The sequence below is a fragment of the Myotis yumanensis genome, unplaced genomic scaffold, assembly GCF_028538775.1.
Source record: "Myotis yumanensis isolate MYYU_CA2020_CCGP unplaced genomic scaffold, mMyoYum1.0.hap1 SCAF_2, whole genome shotgun sequence".
NCBI lineage: Eukaryota > Metazoa > Chordata > Mammalia > Chiroptera > Vespertilionidae > Myotis > Myotis yumanensis.
In genome coordinates, this window is record NW_027223753.1 from 15,885,510 (window position 1) to 15,908,475 (window position 22,966).

A 22,966-nucleotide genomic window follows, 5' to 3' on the forward strand; every position below is an offset into this window, starting at 1 on the left:
GCAGCTACTTGGCTTCCTAGGACCAATGAGCTCCAAGACCTGAGTCACTTTAACAGTTTTTGTAGGGCTGAAGCGGGTCTGTTTACTGCTTTGAATTCTCTCTTCTGGTGTGAATGGGTAACCTTATCAGTGGATTTTGCAAGCCTTTCTAGCCAAAAACAAAACAAAACAAAAACCAAAATATGTACTTTGAAATCTCTGCTGATGGGCACCTAGGAGGAATGAAGAGAAAAGTCAAATGCATTTCTCAGTTACATGTGAGAAGCAGAAGGAGCTTTTATTTCAGATACTAATTAAATCTCAGTGCAGATGTTCTCTTGGAGGCCTTCCTTGGTCACCTCCACCCACTGTCATCCCGTATCCCCTTCCCTTGCTTGATTTTTCTTCATAGAGCTTGTCACCATTCAGAGTTACCCTGCTCATATGTTTCTTTCTTATTGCCTGTCTCCCACAGGAGGGAACACCAGCCGTGAAGGCAGGTGCTTTGCCTGTCTTATTTACTGCTGTAGGTACCAGAACACGGGGTACGTAGTGGATGCTCAATAGTGGATGCTCAATACATATTTTCTTTTTTAAAATATATTTTTATTGATTTTAGAGAGGAAGGAAGAGGGAGAGAGATAGAAACATCAATGATGAGAGAGATGCCTCCTGCATGCCCCACCCTGGGGATGTAGCCCGCAACCAAGGGCATATGGCCTGACTGGGAATCGAACCGTGACCTCCTGGTTCATAGGTCGACGCTCAACCACTGAACCATACCAGCTTGCTTTAATACATATTTTCTGAATGGATTTCAGATGCGGGGAGGTTGAGGAAAGAACAAAAAGAGGCAAAGGTTGGAACCAGACCTGGGTTTGAATCTAAACCTTCCACTTATTGGTTGTATGCCCTTGGAATAGTTTCAGAACCTCTCTTAACCTCAGTATCCTTATCGATAAAATGGGCATAATACCTGCTTCCCAGAGTAGCAGTGGAGGATTAGATGAGATGTATGTGATGAACTCTGACACAGGGGCTGCTACATGGAGATGCTCTGTGGCTCATTCTCCAAGCTTTGATTGACACAAGTTTACTGGACAGGAAACAGGGCCTTTTCCTGCCCGTGAGTGTCCAGGAATGGAATCTCCGAGGATTCTGTACCCAGAGCCGGTTCCTCAGATAGTGATGCTGACTGGAAAACGAGGCTCCTGTCAGCCTGAAGCCTTTGTTCTCATCCTCAGCCAAGGGCTTCCCTGTGAACCCCAAAGGCCCAAAACAGGACACCCAGGCCGCTGACAGTCGAAAGTGATTATCAAGGCTGACCTTCCATATTTCAAATAGCATTGCCTCCCTGGGAAACCTGGCAAGAGAAATTACTTCTCTCCATGGTCCACTCAACGTCTCTCTACCTCTTACTTTGGTATTTTCCTTGTTTTCACTTAAACCTGTGTTTGTTTGTTTTTTCTCTTTAATTCTTGATGTTTAGGCAAAAGAACTGATTCTGCCTCTTTCTCATTTCCAGAGGCTCCAGGCTCAGCTGGGGCAGCTTTAAAGCAGGTTATCCATTCCTTCTAGCAGACTGAGCCTCTGAGAACAGGGAATTTGGACATGTCTTGTTTTCCAAGAGATGCAGAACCTCAGGATGGGCCAGTTGGCCCAGGCACAAGGCAGCAGCCGGTTCTCGTTTTGAGTCTCGGAGGGCCATGTGCTGTCCATAGGTGCCGGGTTGATGTTTTGTTCGTGCATTCATTAGACAGCGAAGCAGCCTGGTGGGATGGAAAGGATACCACAGGCTTTTGAATCAGCCAGACCCCAGCTTCAAACACTGGCCCATCCACTTGCCAGCTGCATAGCCCCACAAGTTGGGGAAAAGAGGCTTGTTGAGTGGGAGGCAGTGTGCTGCCACAGTGAGAGTGCAGGTTCCCGACCTTCCTCCTGCATCCGTTGCCTGGCTCTGCCACGAATTGGTTCTGTGTCCTTTGCAAGTTATTTAACCCTCCAGGACTTGATTGCTTCTTCCAGTAAAATAGGGGCAATAATGGTAACCTGCCATGAAAAGGTTGGTGCAGGGCTTGGCTCAGTGCTCGGCGCACAGTAACTGCTCAACAGATGTCCACTACTGGATAACAGAGGTAACACACGTAGCCATTACTGTTACTATTTGACTTCCTCTGTTTGGCCAGGCTCTGTGCCAGGGGGTGGGTTGCAGAGATGAATAGGTCACAGAGCTCAAGGACACGGGAGGCAGACATGAAAGGAATTATCCTGCAGAAGGGTTAAGTATTATTGAGGGAATCTTCAAGTAGAATGGTACCATCTTCTCTGGGCTCTAAGGAGAACCACCAGGGAATGTAGACGATGCTGATTCCCATCCTCCAGAATATCGGAATTTCTTGTGCATAAAAGGGGCTATGGTGGAATGAAAAGTGCATTGGAGATGTGGTAATTTATTCATTCAGTTTTTCGTTGGCAAATGCAAGGGCCTCAGGGTGATAGTTAGTTTCCTATTGCTACAGTAACAAATCACACAGACTCTGTGACTTAAAACAACATAAATTTATTCTCTTATAGTTTTGAAGGTCAGAAGTCCAAAATGGGTCTCACTGGTTTAAAGTCAAGGAGGACCTTCCACTTTGCAGTCAGGGAACCGACCTCAGTGCAGTGACAGAGCTCGAATTTGCTTTCGATCTTCTTCATCAGCTTCTTTTGTCCATTTTCGAACTCCATACCAAGATCCTAAAGATTCTCAATAGGAAAGTGTCTCATCTGTTTTTGCTACCCCCTGTGGCCTCACAGTTGGAGCTGTTCCTTTGTTGGGCCTTTGGTAAATCCCTGTTGAGGCAAAGCCACTGGGGAGTGTGTTTCTGTCCCAGGCATCGCCATTTTCTCATGGTCCTCACAGCAGAAGGGGGGGCGGGGGCGGGGGAGGAAGGGGGCAGGGAGACTCCCCCTCTGTTGGGAATTTATTCAGCATATTTTCATGGAGGGCTTCTAAATGCTAGGCACTCTGCTAAGTGCTGGGGAACAATAGTGAGCAATGTCGTCTACATTCTGGTGGGGGAAGTAGGTACTAATGAATCAATCACACAATTAATATAAAATTCTGACTTTAATATTCCTCCGTAATAGGGGCATTCAGACAACCTAGGAGGCCAGGCTGCACTAGGACATGGCAGCTAAGTCGAGATCTGAAAGATAAGTGCTATTTGCCAGGCCAAATGAGGAGTGACGGGTGGTTCAGGGAGTGAGGCTGCGGTGTTAAGAGGCCCTGTAGCAGCAGGAGGAGTGGATTTTTGAGGAACTGAGAATGGAAGCTAGTGGGCTGGGACAGAGATGGGGAGGACAAGCTGAGGCTGGAGGCATGAGTGGTGGGGCTCTGCAGCTCTTGATGGGCTTTAATGAGTTTGATCTTTATACTGATGGAAGTGTGTGAGTGTGTGCTGGGGGTTGGGGGGTGGAGATATGAATAAATTTGCATTTCAAATAATCTCCAGGCTACAGTGTGGAGGAATGTGTAGGAGGCCAGAAAGGACTCCTCCAAACCAGTTACAGGCTGCTGCAGGAGTCCCATGGAGAAATGCCAGGGGCTTGGGTTAGAGTGCAGAGAGAAATGGATGGAAAGATACTTAGTAGGTAAATTATCTAGCAACCATCTTATGGCTGCTTTTTATTGAGCACTTATTATGTACCAGCTGCTGTGCTAAACATTTCACATATGTTATCTTATTTACTCTCAGGGCTATTGTAAGGATTAAATATTCCTACCCTCCGTTTACAGATGAGGAAACTGAGTCTCAGAGAGGTTAGGTCACTCATTCAGGCCACATAGCCAATAGGTGGCAGAGCCCTACAGCAGTGTCTAACTTTATTTTCTTATTAATCCTCACCAGAGGATATTTTTCCATTTATTTTATTTTATTTTATTTTATTTTATTTTATTTTATTTTTTAGAGAGAGAGTGGAAGGGAGAGACAGAGAGAGAAACATCAATGTGCGAGAGGCACATCAATTGGTTGCCTCCCGCAAGCGCCCTGACGGGGCCGGGGACGGAGCCTGCAACTGAGGTACATGTCCTGGACCAGAATTGAACCTTCGACCCTTCAGTCTGCGGGCCGGTGCTCTAACCACTGAGGAACCGGCTAGGGCAGCAGTGTCTAACTTTGATGTGCATTTGGATCCCCTGGGGATCTTGTTAAAATGCTGGCTCTGATTCAGCAGGTCTCAGGTGAGATTCAGGATGCTGCGTTTCTAATATGCTCCCTGGGTGTGCCCATCTGCCCTCCCCCAGACCACACTTTGAGTGGCAAAGGTCTGTCTGCCTCCAGGGCCCACACTTGCAACCATGGTGCCTCAGAACAGCTAGAGATGGAGTAAGATTTCTGAGACGGATCAAATCTGAATCTCCATAGGCAGGATGTGGGAGACCTTTGTGGACCTCAGATAGGTAGGGAGTCATATCACATTTTCATTTTCTATATGTGCCTTTTTTTTCTTTCTTTTTAATATACTTTTATTGATTTCAGAGAGGAAGGGAGAGGGAGAGAGATAGAAACATCAATGATGAGAGAGAATCATCAATCAGTTGCCTCCTGCATGCCCCCCACTGGGGATCGAGCCCACAACCCGGGCATGTGCCCTGACCGGGAATTGAACCTGGGACTCTTCAGTCCACAGGCTGATGCTCTATCCACTGAGCCAAACCAGTTAGGGCTCTACATATGCCTTTCAATAATTCATTGAAACCCGAAAGTGAGAGGGTTCTACTCCTCCCCCCACTCTCAGCATATAATCAAAGTCCATCTGCATCCAGCTTCTGAATTATAGATCGGGGGTTATGTCTCATCAGCAGGCGCGAATAAGATCATTTTGTGGAGCACCCATAGATGGGGTGAATTGAGAAATCTAACAGATGATGTTCAGGTACCAAGCTGTCTGCTATTTCCCTGGACTGTGCTAAAAGTGAAGGAAAAATATCAACTCGATATTCTGATCTCTCTATCTGTGTGGTCATTAGATCCCAGGATTATTAGAGACCAAATCCTTTCCCATTCTGCCCCTGCTAACAGGCCAGGTGTCTCTGCTGGGAGATGTAAATAAGGTGTAAGCACATCTTTAATGACTGGGGAAATCCATTTCCCTTCTTGGCAGCCTCGAGTTGTTGCAACTGTGGTTCTGGGCCAGACTTGATCCTGTCTGTGTGTTTGTTTTATTTTAAAAAGAGGAGCATAGCCCTATCTGGTTTGGCTTAGTGGATAGAGCGTCAGCCTGTGGAATGAAGGGTCCCGGGTTCAGTTCCAGTCAAGGGCATATATGTTGGTTGTCGGCAGGCAACCAATCGATGTGAAACTCTCACATCGATGTTTCTCTCTCTGTCTCTCCCCCTCCCTCCCACTCTCTTTAAAAATCAATGGAAAAATATCCTCAGATGAGGATTAACAACAACAACAAAAAGAGCGGCAATAAAAGGAGAATATCTCACTGTTTCCATGCTCACCTCCTTCCTCCCCAGGTGCCTTCAGAGAACTTTCCAGTGCAGACTTTCTATTAGTTTTCCCCTCTGGAGGTGGTCTGCCAGTATTCCCATTGCCTCCCTCCTCAAATGCAACCTTTCTCTCTTGGTTCCATTGTTCTGAGGCTCCCTGGCTGGGGTGGGCTTCTGTGCCTGGGTGACACACTGAATTCTAGTCACTTTTCTACAGGAGAGGATCCTAGAGTTCCAAGACAGGTAGAAAGAGCATCTTAAATAAAATAATAATGTCTGCCTCACACTAGTAAACTATTTTTCACTTTAAGATTTCATGTCATTGTAATTTGTTCCGGTGGACAAGAAGAGCTTTCGTTTGAGAAAGAACTGACAAGATGTCTTAGGACTCAGCTCCGACTGCTCTGCCTGTCTCCCTATCATTGGAGCTTTGTTTGCTGCCTTCGCAGGACTCGGTGAAGGGAAGGCTTTGCAGGCTATTGTTAGGTGTTCTGTGAATCCATAAATCACAGACTGATGGAAGGAAGGGGCTTCCAGAGACCATCTAGAGCTGCCTTCTGTCTCTAGCACAGACATGTGCATACACAAATGATAACTGCCTGTTGTGTAGTTCTAGAACCCAGTGGGAGCAGAGCTATAATTTCTCTTGGTATTTAGTCTCATGTCTCTTGATTCTTACAGTCATATTCTTGATTCTGTCCCAAATTTCACGCCACAGCTCAGGCCACCCTGGGCCCAGTCAGTTGCTTCACTGTCCTGGCCCGTGGTTTGAAGACACAACCAGCACTGTGCTAATGACATCTGTGTCCTGGCCGTGACCAGTCACTTCTCCTGTACGGGTCTCACACAGTCCTGTACAGTGTGGCTTTGGGACTAGATGATGTCTCTGGCACTCTCGTTCTGTTTGACTCTGAGATTCTGGTTCTTGCTTTTACGTACGTTGTTTCCCTTGCTGATGGGCTTTCTCTCTCATCAAAACTCAGTTCCATCCCATCCACCCCATGGCCAGCCACCAAGCACTCCCTTCTGATTTAGGAGTAGCACCTTATCATTTATTCCTTATGTTTTCCACTTTAACAACCTTTAGTTTTCACATTACAAACATTTCTAGATATTAACCATAGAAAACCTAGGTCAGTAAGAAGAAAAAAATAACTTCTGACAAACATCACCACTGTCAGCATTTTTGGTATATTTCCTTCCAGTCTTTTTTTTTTAATTTAATAAACTTATACATAGGCCAGTGAGTTTCATACTATATAGTTTAGTATCCTGCTTTTCCACTTAATATATAGTGAGCATTTTTTACATCCCTAACATTTGGAAACATCATTTTTTAAATTGATCTGAGAGAGAGAGAGAGAGAGAGAGAGAGAGAGAAACATCAATCGGTTGCCTCCCATGTGCATCTCAACCAAGGATCGAACTCACAACCTGGGAATGTGCCCTGACTGGAAATCGAACCCACCACCTTTTGGTGCATGGGATGACACTCCAACCAACTGAGCCACACCGGCCAGAACTGGAAACATAAGTTTTAATATCTGTTTAATACTTTACATCTCATACTTTATTTAGCCATTGCATGGTTATTTCTGAATGAGAGCAATACCTATCCTGTCAAGCCCCTGAACTATCCAGATAAAAAGATAAGCTTTTCTATGTGCCGTCCTCTTCTTGTGCCCCTCACAGTCCTACTTGGCCATCAGGACACTTGGGTACCCACAAAGCTCCCTTGAGATACAGGCTTACTCTTTTCTGAGCACCTCTGTTGCTCATAAGACCCTTCCCTCTGACCTGTTACTTATCCGGTGCCATGTATGGTTCACCTTGAGTCTCCCAGCCATATATTAAGCTCCAGAGCCAATTTTCTTATGTGTTATTATATTCATTAAGCAAATATTTAATGAACAGCAGTCATATACCTGTGATGTCCCTGAGTGAGTTGCAGGGCTTGTGGCAATGGATAAGTATAAGGGGACTGACCAAATAGTTGCAAGCATAAAAGCTTGGCTGCAGGCTGCTAAGGGACTGGGTATCAGGAATGTGGGGTAGGAGTAGGTCCTGACTTGGGCTTGGCTGGGGAGGAGGTCTTTCTGCAGAAGTGCCCTTTCAGCTGGGATCTCAAGGAAGACAAGCAGTTGGCAGGGAAGTAGAGGGTGGGAGTCGGAAGAGCACTCCCCACATAGCTGCAGTCCAAACTGCGGCCAAGCACAGACAGGACATCTGGTGAGTGCTGCTTTGGGTGCGTGAGAAAGAGAAATTAGGACTTCTTGGCTGGGGGTCTTTCCTGTTCCCTGCTCATCCAGTGCCTGGGCTGAGCCACTCATGACTCAAAGTAGAAGACCCAAGGTTTGCGGGTCTGTGTGTACTCTCTGTGTGTGTGTGCGAGCATGCGATTGAGAGAAACTCTGATGGCCTTCTGAATCCAGTCCCCAGTGGCATGGGATCACTGATGCCATCATTCCCTTTCATTGACGTGGATGGCTATGAGAATGGCCCATGTTTCAAACATCTCGGCATCCCTGCAGTGACAGCTTCTTTGAGAATATGTAGATACCCGTGATTTTCTTATTACTCCTGTACACCCACATCTCTCTCCCTCCCTTAAGCAGAGGGGATATTGAGGATAGGGTACTGTCTTTCCCCCTCCAGACCTCTGCTCCTTTTTTCTGCTGTCATTTATGTTCAACACCCTCCTGCTGCTCTTTCACCCACCACCGCCCTTCCCTCCCCTCACACTGACTTACTCAAGGGGCTCCGCATAAGAGAGACTGAGGGAGGAGACCAGACTTTCTCAAGCGCTCATACCCAGCAATTAGTTTCTGTTATTGGCAATTCAAGATAAATAGAAAATAACCGAGGAATGGAACCAGGACCAAAGCCCATGCAAAGTGCTTGGCATGCATTATCATGACATTTACATGTGTGTCACGTGGGCCAGGCACGGGTTGGGGGAAGGGGGGGTCGGGTCCGGTGGCCCAGGAGTTGAAAGAGCTGGATTCCAGCCCTGCTGGCTGTGCCGCCCTGAGCGTTTTCTGTTTGCGGGCCTCAGTTTCATCAGCAGTGAAATGGAGAGGTACGAGGTTATTCTGCCATTGATAGAGAGCACAGGTCGTAGATGTGTCACGTCTGCCCTCCTGGTCTGTGCAGCAAGCACAGCAGAAGTTACTGTCCTGATGTGCCTAGAAGAGATGGGGCTGCAGAACATAGAGGATGCAGGTGGAAATGTCCAGAAGGAGGGGGCCAAGGCAGGAAGGGAGGCCAGAGATAGAAGGAAAACAAAAGAAAGCCTGGAAGTGAGGTGACAAAAAATAAACACATATGATAGATCAGTGGTTCTCAAGTGTGGCCCGTGGACCAGCAGTGTCACATGGGAACTTGTCAGAAAAACAAACTCTTGGGCCCACCCCAGGCTGCTGAACCAGAAACTCAGGAATGAGGCCCTTTTTACAAGCCCTCCAGGTGATTCTGGTGGGCGCTGAAGTTTGAGGACCTATAGGATGGATCGAAGGAGGAGTGGACAGAAGAGGCTAGGAGAACCAGATGGGTATGTTAAAGGCTGACCAACCAGTGTTTGTTGATCACTGGCATTTCATTTAAACCTTTCAGGATTGTGTTAAAGCAGGCCTGTTATTCCCAATTCAAAGATGAAGCAACTGAGGCTCAGAGATGTTTAGTCACTGGCCAAAGTCATAGAGATAGTGACAGAGATAGAATTCTTCCCACTATACCAAGCTGCTCCCCACCCATCTGTCCCTTAGCTCCCTGCCCTGGTTCCCTCCTCGGTCCCACAGTCACCCCAGAGCTCTGCTCTGCTCTCCTGCTCTGCAGCTGCCATGCAAAGGCAAAAAGGTGGCACCATAGAAGCAAATAAAGGAGGCCCTGGGGAAGTGGACTGGGCCCACTGTCACCGTGCATTCCTCCAGCTCAGTGCCAAATGCAGCCAGGGGACCAAATTCCAGTGTAACGCTCCCAAGGAGCTGACATAGTTGCCTTAATGTAGTAACAACTCACACACTCGGTGACAACATTGACAGATACTCATTGCTGCCTACGTGTGCCAAGCCCTGTGCTGGGTGCTGTGGGAGAAACTGAGGCAAGGTCCATCTAGTTTCTGACTTCAAGGAGTTTATAGTTCAGAGCCAGGAAAACAACCAATAACAGTGACCAGCTGGGGTACCAGGGAGCCTGGGACAGCCAGGGTAGGTCCAGCCAAGTGTTGGAGGAGTTCGAAGAGACTCATGTAGGGACAGCACCAAGGCTTTGGGGACAGTCTTAATGCTTTGAGCCAGAGGCATGAGTTCAATTCCCAGCACTGATTCACTGTGTAACATTGGGCAAGTCGCCTCACATATGACCTGTCTTCTTTTCTGCAAAATGGATTTCGCTCTCCTTCGCTCGGGGATTATTCTATTTGATTATAACAGGCATCATTCAGTGAGTTGTTTCCTTCCTTCAGAGGATCGCTTGAGGCCAGAGCAAAGCAGAGGCTCCTTCCTGGACGAGGCGGGCCTCTGCTTTGGCTCCGGCTGTCTTCTCTAGGAAATCTATGCCTCGGTTCTGGACATGTGGGGTTGTCCAAGGACAATGGCCTGTGGGCAGCTGTCACTAAGAATAAAATTATAGCGAGAGGAAGTCATTTTCCTCAATTTGGAAGATTATTTTTTGAATGTGATTTCAAACCCTGTTGCAAAGGGCAAAGCTGGGAGGCCAGTCCACACTCCTGGGAGTCGCCATGCTCATGTTGCCCACCTTTTCTTATAGATGATGCAGTTCGCCTGGCAGAGCTACAAGCGTTACGCGATGGGGAAAAACGAGCTCCAGCCCCTCACCAAGGACGGCTACCAGGGCAACATGTTCGGTGAGTGGTCGTCGGGGAGGCCCACTGCCCCCCGGTGGCTGAGCTGAACTTATTGTTGTTGTTTTTTACCTCCTGAGCTGTGTCCCTATTTCTCCAAGTCTGGGTTCCTTCTGGACTGTTCAGGTTTCTGAGCCTTCTAGATCTGGGGCAACCCTTACTCTCCTCGCACACTTCTTTGTATGCCCTGATCACTTATTTCTTGGATCAAACAAACTTGGAAATGTAAGTGGGGACCGTGAGTGATGGAGACTCGTTTAACCCACCCTTCCAAGGATAGCTGTAAAACGACATTGGGTGTTTTCACAGAGACACTGAACACATTTCCAATGAGATGGCCACATACGCTGCCTTTAGGGTCCGGGGGGTGTCTCTCGCTCTCTGACTCGGTGAAAGTGTGAGGGAGTAGCACAGGTACTGCTGTGTGTCGGTGGCTTGTCTTTGGCCTGCGATTCTCCTAACCCAGCACCTCAAAAGCCTCTCTCAGCCAAAGAGACTGCAAGGTGCCTTATTGTGGGCAGGGCCTTGGGTTTCAAATTTAACACCCGTCCAAGTTGCCAGCTCCCCTCTACGCAGGTTTCTTATGTGAAAAGATGCTGGAGGCAGCCTGGCTCCCTTCTTCCCTGAGAGGCAGGAGCTAGCTGGGGCTGGAGACGGAAAAATTCAGTACCTGTATTCCTCACCCCTTAGAGACATAGGCTCCTGAAATCGAGACCCAAAGAACCAAGTCGGATCACAAGTCCCAGGAAAATCTCAAAAGCAGGTTTACAAGGGGCAGCCCCCCATGTATGGCCCTGGCAGAAGGACTGGTTTTGTGGGAAAAGGGACCTCCCTGCCTTCCTCCCAGCGGTTCTCAACCTGTGGGTCGAGACCCCTTTGGCGGTCAAACAACCCTTTCACAGGGGTCGCCTAAGACCATCCTGCATATCAGATATTCACATTACAATTCATAACAGTAGCAACATTACAGTTATGAAGTAGCAACAAAAATAATTTTGTGGTTGGGTCACAACATGAGGAACTGTATTTAAAGGGCCAGAAGGTTGAGAACCACTGCTTAACCATCCAGCTTCACAACTGTTTTGGCTGTTCAGATAGTTCACTCCCCTTGTGAGGAGGAGGGGTGTATTTGAGTAGCTCCCCTGCTCCCCAATTATTATAGGACTGTAGGGAATTGAGAATGTATCAAAAAAATGTAAAGCAGGCCAAAAAAATCTCTTTCTACCACATAGATGCAGCCTCTATTGACATCTTGGCTCATATCCGTCCAATCTTCTGTGTGCTTTTCTCCCTTCCTATATACAATTTTATGTCCTTTTTGCTTTCTTGACTTAATGTTATATCATAAGTGTTTCTCTAACTCATTTAAATTTTTTCATAAAGAATGCTTTTAGTGGTTGCAATTATTGCCGGGATGTGCCATAATTCATTTAACCATCCACTAATGTTGGACAAAGGTTGTTTCCAATTTTTCGCTCTTAAAAATAATGCAGCAATTATCATCTTTGTGCATAAAATGTTGTCTTAGGATAAATGCCTAGAGAAGACTCCTGAGTGAGAGGGGAGGATGACAGATGTTCCTTTACCCTCAAATAGGCAATGTGTGGATTCCAGGTTAGGTGCACAGCTGCCTTGCCTGCCTAGAACACAGACTTTCCCCACAGCCCACATCCACACTGGGAAAGGTGGCTGGTGTGGGTCTCAGCTGTTGGAGCTTTGGCTTCTAGTGTAAGTCAGGGATGCGATCCAGGAGGCTTCTTCTCTCTTTCTTCCTAACCGTCTGCAGGTAGTCAGGGGATTGGTGGAGGTTGGGGCAAGGCTGTTGATTTCTGACCCTGCACAGCATGGGTGTAGCTAATAATCAGACTGTCAACCGGAGTAGAGGGAGCGCCATGGGGAGCACTCTGGGAGGGATTAGGCTAAACCAAGTCCCATTTTGCAAAATTCCTCAAGGCCGCAGATGTAAACCTCAACCCTCCTGCCCCTTTCCAATCAGTGAGCATGGTGGGGAGTGGGAGCCTGGAATGATGGAAAGACACTGGACCCTGAATCAGAAGACCTGAGTACAAGTTCTCACTCTGCCTTGAACTATCTGTGTGACTAAATTCAGGTCACTTAACCTCTCTGGGCCCCTGTTGGTTCATCCTTCACACTGGGGCTGCTATGAAAGTGGGCCTGAACCTGCAAGTATTTATAAGTGACTTACAATTTCCGTTGCAAGAAATGTGTTTGGCAGTTGCCCATGTGAGCCCATAGAGCAGTGGTTCTCAACCTTCTGGCCCTTTAAATACAGTTCCTCATGTTGTGACCCAACCATAAAATTATTTTCGTTGCTACTTCATAACTGTAATGTTGCTACTGTTATGAATCGTAATGGAAATATCTGATATGTAGGATGGTCTTAGGCGACCCCTGTGAAAGGGTCGTTCGACCGTCAAAGGGGTCGAGACCCACAGGTTGAGAACCACTGCCATAGAGGGTCCCATGGGTTATCTGTCTCCCAAGTGTGGCTTTGGAAGAGCCCTGGGTGCCCAATACCCAGTGCCTACAGCAGTCCTGGCAGTGAGCAGAGCCTTCCTTCTGCAGTCAGAAAATGATCCACAGTGGGTCTGGCCCTTGGGAAAGGAGGGTGTGTACGGACCCAGGCACCAGCCGGGAGAGCTGGGCTTGATTTACTCACTTTTTCACTCAACAGATGCTTATTGGGTGCCTTGCCTGATGCTGATTACTAGGGATATGAGGTAAATGGCACAGCAGAAACTCCACCAGTTCTGCCAAGACATACACTGGTAACCCTCCCCGGGTCTCTGGGGTCTGTCCAGGTGCTCTCAGAGCGAGGGACAAGTAGAAGGTGATCATAGGTGAGCACGTGAGCAGTCCTTCACTGGCTTTACTAGTAGATTCTGTGCCTCAAACCCAACAGACCAGGGTTCAAATTCAGACTTCACAACTTCCTGGTGTGTGACCTTGGGCAAGCCATTTCTGTCTGAGCCTGAGTTTTTCTGTAAAGTAGAGCTAATAAAGACATCAACCCCCAGCCCAGGTCTGCCTGACACACAGCACCTGCTTAACTGGTAGGGTTATGATTACTGTTACCACAAATAGGTCTTGTGATGCAGAGAAGAGGGCTTAGGGGCAATCTAGGAGCCTGGGGGAGGCAAGTTTGGGGTAGACCCATGTGGGGCTTTGAAGCCAGGTGATTCCCAAAGATAAAAGGAGATGAACTGGCCTGAATGACACTCTTGTCTTATCCCACTTCTTTTTCTGGACTCACGGGGGTGGCTGGGCAACATCATTCCTGGACCCTGGCTGCGGCCGTCATTAGTGACCTCCAATAAACTGGGCCCTCTGGGGAGTAATCAGCTGGCAGCAGTGCCCACCCTGCCCACCTGGCTGAGTCGATGTGCAGGGGACCCTGGGCTGCCCCTGGTGCTGTTTGGACACGGGCTCTTGCAGCCTCCTCTCCAGGCCTGCGGGGCCAGGAGGGCTGCATACGGGAAAGGGTAATGATTTCACACCAGTGCCTGGCTTTGTGGGATTTACAGGAGCTGCAGCGAAGACATCAGATGGCAGCCTGGTCTTCCTGTGTGGCACTGCACCAAATTGAATCTCCCTCCCAACCGATCATGTGCCCCTCCCTGAATATGTTCTTACTTTGTGACAAGACCACTAGGTAAGGTGTCTCTCAAGCCAGTTCTTGTGTCCTAAGCAATTCAGTGTCAAAACGGCTTCCTTTTTACCAGCTTCCTGCTGAGCAGGCCCTGTCAGGAAATGTTCCCAAGACTCCAGAGGCTGTGAGCAAAGAGGGCACAGCATGCTGCTCACCTGGGCTCTGGCCCCTTTCCCTTTCCTCTGAGAGGTGGCCAGATGGGACAGTAAGTGTCCAGAGAGGGTGGAGGAGGTGGAAATAGCATGGACTGAGGACCCAGTGGGCCTGAGTGGAAGCTCTGAGTTGCCATTTAGCAGCTGAGTGGCCTCTGAGAAGCACCAGCCATAAGCAGCAGAGGCCCACCTTCCTCACCTATAGGAAGGGGCTACTGCTAGGATGTGGGGGAATTTCAAATAAGCTAAGCGAAGAGCATGGACTGTTGGGGCCAGGCAGCTTGGATTTGCATGCTGTTGTGCCACTTACTAGCTGTGTGATCTTGGGCAAGTTGCTTAACTTTTCTGGGCCTTGGCATCCCAGCTATAAAGCGGGGACAACAGTACCTACTCACAAGATTGTTTTAAGAACTAAATGAGTAAATACATGAGAAGTGCTCATATTTATGCCTGGCACATAGGCAGCAGCATTCTTCAAAGGCAGCTGCTCTGAGGAGGATATAAGGCTCTTGGGACAGTGAGCTTCTCCTGCTTTGACCAAGGTGTGCCCAAGCCCTCTGGACCCAGGGACCACATGAGGACTCCAGGATTTTGTCAGCCTGATCCCTCTTTCCGTTCCCCCAGCTCTTGAGCGTCCATGGCAGAGATTGTGTATGGGCAGCCCACTGGTAGGCATTGTACCTCTCACCCCTTCATTTAAGCAGCTTACAATTGCATTTTTAACAGGAGAGAAGCAAAGGAAGATTAGGGTTCAAGGCCGTGAGATAAATCGGCCTCCTGCTAGCATTAGGGTTTCTGGGTGAGGAGTTAGTGACACCTCACACTGGGTGCCAGCTGCCAGCCTTGAAGCACTTAATGAGCATTCATGCTCCCAAGAAGCCAGAGCAATCTGTGAGAACTTCATCCTGCTTGGCAGTGGGGAAATCTTCCCAGGGCACAGAGTGCTAGGAGGTGGCCACCGAGAGGCCCTGCAAGGCAAGTCTGACTCCCTCATCTTAGAGTTGGGGAAATCAAACTCAGAGAAGGGAAGGGTGGCACAGCATATTAACTCTAGGACTGGCACCACCCACTCTGAGATTGGTGAAATGTCCAAGGCCAGATTGTTGAAACATGGGCCTGTCACCACCAGGAACTAGACATTGTCAAAACATTAGCAGGAGCAAGCTGTGGGGACGTGTATGATTTGGGGACCACGATGCTACCGCTCCCTGTACATGCGTCACATCAGCCATTGTTGCTACACTCTCTTGTATTCTCCTCACAGCCCTTACCTATCTTATCCTCATTTCACGGACGAGGAAACTGAGACTTGGTGACTTTTGGGACTTGCTTGGTCACACAGTTATCAAGCAGGGACTTGATCATAGGTCTGTTGGATTCCAAAACCCAATTCATCAGCCACCATGCTGCCCTGTCCCCCAGCGATCACATACAGTGGCCATGGAGAAGGGAACTGGGCAGAGGGATGGCCTCAGGGTGGGTAGTATTGCATCTTTACTCCTCTGCCCTCCTGGGAGCCGGGGAAGATGTGTACTTCATGGCCAGGTTCTGCAGCCACCCATCTGTAGGCATCAGTATTTATTGGACATCAACTGAGTGGTCAGGGCTTGGAAAAAATGTTCAGGTTTCCCTCCTTTCTCCCAGCACAGGAAAATATTTTAACCCTGCCCAATAACCTAAAAACACCTCATTGACAGCTGAGAGGTGCATGGATTTGGGAACCAGACAAGCCTGAGTTTGAATTCTGGCTCTGCCACTTACTAGTAATGTGGCCTGGGCAAGTGTCTTAACCTCTCTGCACCTCAGTTTCTCCATCTGTACAGTGAGGATAATACCTATTTCACGTAACAATTGTGAGGATTAGATAACGTGGATGTTTGTAAACACCTGCCCATTTACACTCACTAGCTGTAAGCTGCTGCCATTGTTATATTTATTATAAAATAATTGTGAGAATAATTATATTCCAAGGAAAGGATCATAAGAGGCTCTTGATAAGTTTTGTACAATGAAAGAATTGCCTCTTGCGGTCTCTGCCTGCCCTACGTCCTGGGTTTGGCTGGGGAAGGACTGGGCCCTGCTTTGCTCTCTCTTCCTCTCATTCTCTTTGCTGCCTTGACCTCTTCCTCTGTCACAAAGTGCAGTTAGAATCAGCAAACTGACCCTGTAAGAGCAGCCTTCCTGCCCGGTCAGCAGATGTGATCTCAGGCATCTTCTCTGTGGAGGACGGAGCTGCTTGCGTGGCCAAAAGCAACGCCCCCTCTCGAGCTGGCCTAGGATGACTGTGAGAGCCCCAAATTGGATTCTGCCTCTGTCCTGTGAATCCCTGATAGAACTGCCAACCAAATCCCTATTTCGAGGGATGATTTATGGCCCTGGGTGAGTTAAGAGGCAAAATGAACAGAGCATGATTTTCAGATCACGGGCTGGGAATGCTTGGCCTTGGCAGAGAGAAAAATCATCTTTGCCTTGTAAACAGAGCAAATATGATGTTGAAGAGGGAATAAATCCAGGCCCCAGGATGTCATTTTTACAATTGCTTTTTGGCGTGTGACTCAGTAGTGCCTTCTGCAAACTGTTCGCAGTCTGCTACACGTGCACGCCAGTCTCACTGGGTCTTTTTGTGGGTGACAGTTTCTCTACCAGTGTGGCTGCCTGGGGAACTGCACACTTTGCCAGTTTGTGAAAACCACCTGCTTCCCCAGTTTTCCTCAAATCTCCATGTTGTTTCCACGGATCTCTGACTTTGTTTCCGGGAGGCAGCAGTTTTGACTTTGGATATACGCCCAGGTTCAAATCCCCAGCATTTACCCGCTGAATGAAATTGGGCAAGTCACCAAGTTCTCTGAACCTCAGTTTATGCACCTGTAAAAAGGGCAGGGGGCAGAGTTAGGTAGCCCCAGAACACTTTCTAGCACATAGTAAATCCTCACAGAACATGAGTTTGTGTTTTTTTTCTCTGCACACACACACATACCCTTCCTAATTTCCTTCCCTCTCCCCTTTTATTGGGTAACAGAGTACTTTGATGCATCTGGCTGAAAATACTGCAACCTCTTTTTATGAGTTTTGTTTCATGAGTTCTTTTTCTTTTCTGAAGAAGAAAAACAAAATACCAAGTGTCCATAGTCCTTGGGAAATCACTGCCAGTCCGTGGCGCACATTCCTGACCCAGGCCTTGAGTTTGTTTGGAGAAAGAGCTGTCATCAGCCTTGGAAGTGGTGATGTTGCAATTCCTTGGATAGAATGGGTCAGTCTTAAGGGCAGCAGAAAAACCTTCCCGGGAGTCACATGTTTTTGGAGCCCTAGTTGCTCCATCTGGAGGCCAGAGACTGTCACATTGCAGAGCAAATGGATTAGAGGCACCTGGTCCCCGGCAGACGGGCCTTTAGCACAAGGAAGGGAACGGGATTAAAACATGAGCCCCCCATATGGGAAGGACAGGCAGAACTGGCAGTCACGGGTCAAATGCTGTCACCCCGGATGGTTTCCCTGTGGCCTTGAATGACACATCCATGAATCTTCAGCCACTTTCTGAAGACCAGGAGGTCCCATGGGAGCACACTGGGGATTATCAAAGCAAATCATTCACCTCCTAATTAGCCTGCTTATTTTCACACTCTGGTCCCGCTGACCACTCATGGCATGGTGCTCCGCACCCTCCTGCCTCAAAGATTTTTTCCCCAAGCAGTTTCTAATTAAGATGCATCTTGGATGTTCTCTTTTACTTTTTGTTTAAAAGGCTTCCTACCAGCACAGAGCATAATTTATTTCTCTAGAAAATATAGTAGCAGGTTGTAAAAAGAAAACTCGAGGTTAGGAGTCTTGGGTCCCCATCCCAGCACTGGCGCCAGCAGCCTCCTGAGCCGGCGTCCTCCTTGGGGACTCGAACAAAGAGGACCATACTCTTGGCCCTCCCTGTCCTCTCTGTGATTCCTGGTTGGTTACTAGGTTGGTTTTTCACCTCTGCTAGGCTATTTGGGCTGTGCTGGTTCTCCTGAACCTGAAATTTTAGTAGCAGGTCTTGTTCCTGTTGGGAAGGAGTGAGTCAGGGTATCTATTCCCAGAACAAGTTGCTGGGGATACATAAGATGATTCATATTGAAACTGACATTCCCGGTGGCGACGTGTTCCCACCCACTTTCCATAGACCTTTTCTCCCTTAGAAACAAGGCTGAGCCCACAGCAGCCAGCCAGCCCCCTTTTCTTTGCATGGCATTGAGGCAAGCATTTGCCAAATTTCCCAGCAAACTCAGTGACAAATAGGTATGTGAATTCCCAAAATCTCAGACTGGCAGTGCCAGTTGGATTCTTTGAAACCAGCTGGCCCAGTTGTCTGATGATGGGATAAAAGGCACTGAGAGGGACAGGGACTCACAAAGGTCTGACAGCCAGGACTTGAACCCTGCTTTTTAACTTGAGCCTCTATCTTTTTCTTTTCCTTTTAATTACTTTCAGAAATTGAGATGTAACTTATAACTTGCAAACAGTAAAATGCAGAAATCTTAAGTGCACAGCAGAATGAATTTTACATACAGATTCATCCCCGTAACCAACCCCGCAGACAAGAGCTTTCTGTAACCACAGAAGGTTCCCTCAGACCCTCCTAGTCAGTAGCCCCCAAGAGTCACCACTGCTCTGACTTCTATCACCTTAGATTTGTTTTATCTGCTTTAAAATTTCATATCATATTGTATATACTGTTTTATGGTTTACTTTTTTCACTCATAATTATATTCTAAACTGTAGTTCATTTTTCAAGTTTACCCATTCTAGTCTTTCTGGACAGTTTTGTTTCCAGTATTTGGTAATTATGAGTAAAGCCACTATAAACACTTTTATTGTTATTGTTTAAAATTTAGTGACTGGTTATTTTCATTAGCCCTCGGCCATTACTAATATACTTTCCATTCCCATATAGCTTTGCCTATTCTGAACATCTATAATAATAATCTATACTAATAAAAGAGTAATATGCTAAATAGACCGGACGTCATTCCTGACAAAGCCAGGGCTGGAGGGAAGCCAGCCTGGGTCCTGGGTGCCGGAGGGAAGCCAGTGCCGGCAGCCGGGGGAAGGAAGGCCTACTCTTGCACAAATTTTCGTGCATCAGGCCTCTAGTTTCATATAAAAGGAATTATATCTGGCCTTTTGTGACTGCTTCTTTCACTTAGCATATGTTTCAAGGTTCATTCACATTGTAGCCAAGTATCAGTACTTCATTCCTCTTTATTGCCAAATAATATTCTACAGTACGGATATACCATGTTTTATTTATCCATTCAGTAGTTTTGGACATTGGGATTGTATCTACCTTTTTTTTGGCTATTATATATAACTAGAGGCCCGATACACGAAAATCGTGCAAGGGCCTTGGCCCCGGCCCCCCACCCGCTGCCGCTGCAGCCTCTGCCTGCTGCCACTGTGGCCGGAGGGCCTCTACTGCCTCTGCCGTGGACCCTGCCTGCTGCAGCTTTGTCCAGAAGGAAGGATGTCTGGAAGGACGTCTGGTCTAATTAGCATATTATGCTTTTATTATTATAGATGCTACTATGAATATTCATGTATAAGTTTTTATGTGGACATAGGTTTTCTCTTGGGCATATGCCTAGGAATAGAATTGCTGGGTCACTTGGTAACACCATGTATATCCTTTTGAGGAACTGCTAGACTGTTTTCCAAAGTGGCTGCACATGCGTTTGAGAGTTACAAACACTTTTTGCACATGTTTTGGCAGAAATAAGCAATCATTTATGTGGAGATCCACTCAGGATTTGAATTGATGGGTCATACTGTATTATAATATGTTGAGCTTAAGTTGAATGCTGCCAGTTTTCCAAAGTGAATAAACCAATCGGTAGTCCCTCTAGCTATGATGAGTTTTAGTTGCTCCATTATCCTTGCCAATGTTTGCTGTTGTCAGCATGCTTAATATTAGCCTCCTGCTGAATGCTGCCTCCCTCCTAATCAAACCTTCACCTCACCCCGTGTTCAAAGCTCCAGCTTCCTGGGCCTGTGCTCCCTGGAGCTGAGCTGCCCTGCACTGCCTGCTCAGTCCTGGTCTGGAGAGGGTCCCTGTTCTTCCCGCCTTAACTAAGTGGTGAGTCCGGGCTCCCAGGCCACCTGCTTTCATTGAAGAAAGAATGGTTGGCAATGTCTTCCTTCACTACCCCTACTCCACACTGTCTTCCCAGTGAAATAGGGTGGCAGCCCACCCCAGCTGAGATACACAGGCCCAAAAAGGCATGAACTGGAATTTCTCTAGTTTGGTTACTGTGCCTAGACAGGGGAGAAAATGTAGACCTGGGAGTCAGAAGACTTGAGTTCTCCAAATCCTGTTCTACCTATGACACTGGGTGAGTGTCATGTTTCCTTTCTGGGCCTCGATTTTCTCTCCTGTGGAATGGGGATGATGACACCTTCTCACATGATTGTCACTGGGATCACATGAGAACATTTCTTTATCTGTCAAGGATTGTTCAGTGCCTACTGTGTGCCAGACATTGTTCTAGACACAGAGGAAGCAACAGGGATCAAGATGGACACCCACATGGGCCTCCCAGGCTAGTGGGGAAATGAAGGCGTAGACTTATTTGTAACTTCAGTTAAGGCAGTGTGAATGCTTTGAGATACAAACTTATTGCAAGGGCTCCTTAACTCATTCTGGGAGGGATTGGCTTCAAAAAGGTTTCCTGGGGAAGTGATCTCTACACTAGGGCCTGAAACATGAATGAAGAAGTATAACAGGCCCTGGCTGGCTAGCTCAGTTGGTTAGAGCATCATCCCAATATGCCAAGGTTGCAGGTTCAATCCCTGGTTAGGGAACATACAAGAATCAGCCAATGAATGCATAAGTAAGTGGAACAACAAATTGATGTTTCTTTCTCTTTAAAATTAATAAATAAAAATTATTTATAAAAAGATATAAACCTTTTTTTAAGAAGCGTAGTGCACAGGCCTCGAGGGGTGATTGAGCAAAACCATGGCCCCTTGGGGTCTGAAAGATGTTTAGTGGGGCCGTGGCTGGTGTGGCTCAGTTGGTTGGGCATCATCCCATGCACTGAAAGGTTGCTGATTTGATTCCTGTTCAGGGCACATGGACGGATTGGGGGCTCGATCCCTGGTAAGGCGTGTGCTAATTGATGTTTCTCTCTCTCTCCCTCTAAATATCAATAACATTTTTTTAAAAAGTGAAGTTTTCTCTGACTCTCTCATTATTCACCTTGGGCTCCCTTAAAAAAAAATCTGTTTAGTGGGATGCAGGGGCAGCATGGTAAGAGACCATCTGTGAGCACTGCTGGTATATAAATAGGGCCCCAGGAATGTAGCTCCTCAGTACGTTCTCCCCACCCCACCCCAGGCCCCAAGAACCAGGAGACCTGGCCTCTAATTGCTTCTTGGCCGCCTGTCTGTTCTGTGACCCAGACAAGGCATGTCCCTCTCTGAGCTTCTCTCTCCACATACAGCGTGGGTATCTGGCATACGGTCTCTCATGTTACTTCTAGGTCCTAAACTAGGAGTGATTAGGCCACTTTTGGGTGTGTTTCTCCCTGGCTGAAGAGAGCCTGGTGCATCCGAGTGGGCAGCTAACTCAGTGATGGAGGCAGAGATGCCGCACTAGACATGGTGGCACCACACAGGGTGAGGACCAAACTAGAACCACTTTCTGGGAGGTGGGAGCCAGGACTTCATTCCCCTCACCCTTGGGGCCTCTCTGGCAGGCAATTCGGATCCCTGCTCCACAGAGGGCTGCTCTCCCAAGCATAAATGGTCGGACGAGAGCCACACAGAGCTCAGTGGGAATTGTTGGAAATGTCTGAAGAGAGCCTGGAGGAGAACAAGAGACCCGGAAGTGTGTTGTCAGCACAATCTGGGGCTAATACTCAAGTTTGTTTTTCTTTTCATCAAGACTGCAAGGCGGTTGGAACTCCAAGGCTCTTGCTTTTCTTATTTTCAATCACTGGATAAAGCACAATTGCATTTTCTCCCCCAATAACTTTGAATTCTGGAAATAGACCATGTGGGGATAATTGCTGTTGTCTAATCCCACTGATGGCCAAGCAAATGATTAGGACGGGGAGGAAGGGAGCCACCGGGCGGAGGCCGTCAGCCTGCTTCTTATCCAGCAGGCAGGGCTCGGCTCCCCAAATAATGCTGTTCCCGAAATAGAAATCGCCCAGAAATGCATCTGCATATTGTTTTGCAACAAGTAACTGATAGCATGTGGGGACGTGGAGCGTTTAAGTTATTTCTTAAGTTTTAATTTAATTCCACTACTTTGCATTGAGTACCTACTGTGTGCCAGATTCTGAGCTGGGTATGGAGTGGGAAAGGGTGCAAAAAGGAACAAAACACGATGAGCTCATTGAGAGGAGACAGATAACATCTGGCTGTGCTGCCAGACAGAGCGCGTGCCTAAGACACACGTGCAGGAGAGAATGTGTCTCTCGGGACAGTTGCTGAGCAAGTTCCTGAGACTGTTTACCAAGTTTTCATGAAGTTCCCCACATGTCATTGCAGGGCAATCACAGAGATAGTGGCATTTGAGAGGCATCATATGGGAGAGGTTGGATTTTGACAAACATCAATGAAATGTTATAGGTGGAGGAACAGCACAGGCCAAGCCTAGGGGGTCAGGCTGGGTGGAGTGTTTTCTCTCAGAGAGACAGAGGCTGCAGACCTGGAGTGAAGGGACTGAGTCTGAGCATCCGGCACCCAGCTAGGCACTCCCCAGCTGCCCCTGCACCAGGCCAACGTCTCCATTAGGCACAGTGCCCAGCGTTCACAAAAGTACTTTAATTTCTTTTAAAATCAGAAGA

The 22,966-nt window shown here is 47.6% G+C and overlaps 1 protein-coding gene across 1 annotated transcript in view; it reads left to right on the plus strand.

Annotated features, from left to right (window-relative positions):
* Positions 1–22,966, plus strand: part of MAN1C1 (mannosidase alpha class 1C member 1) — a 128,706-nt gene that overhangs the window by 37,899 nt on the left and 67,841 nt on the right. Inside the window, exon 2 of the mRNA XM_070404397.1 lies at positions 10,232–10,328. Coding sequence (XP_070260498.1) covers positions 10,232–10,328 — 97 coding nt within the window. The remainder of the gene's footprint in view (positions 1–10,231; positions 10,329–22,966) is intronic.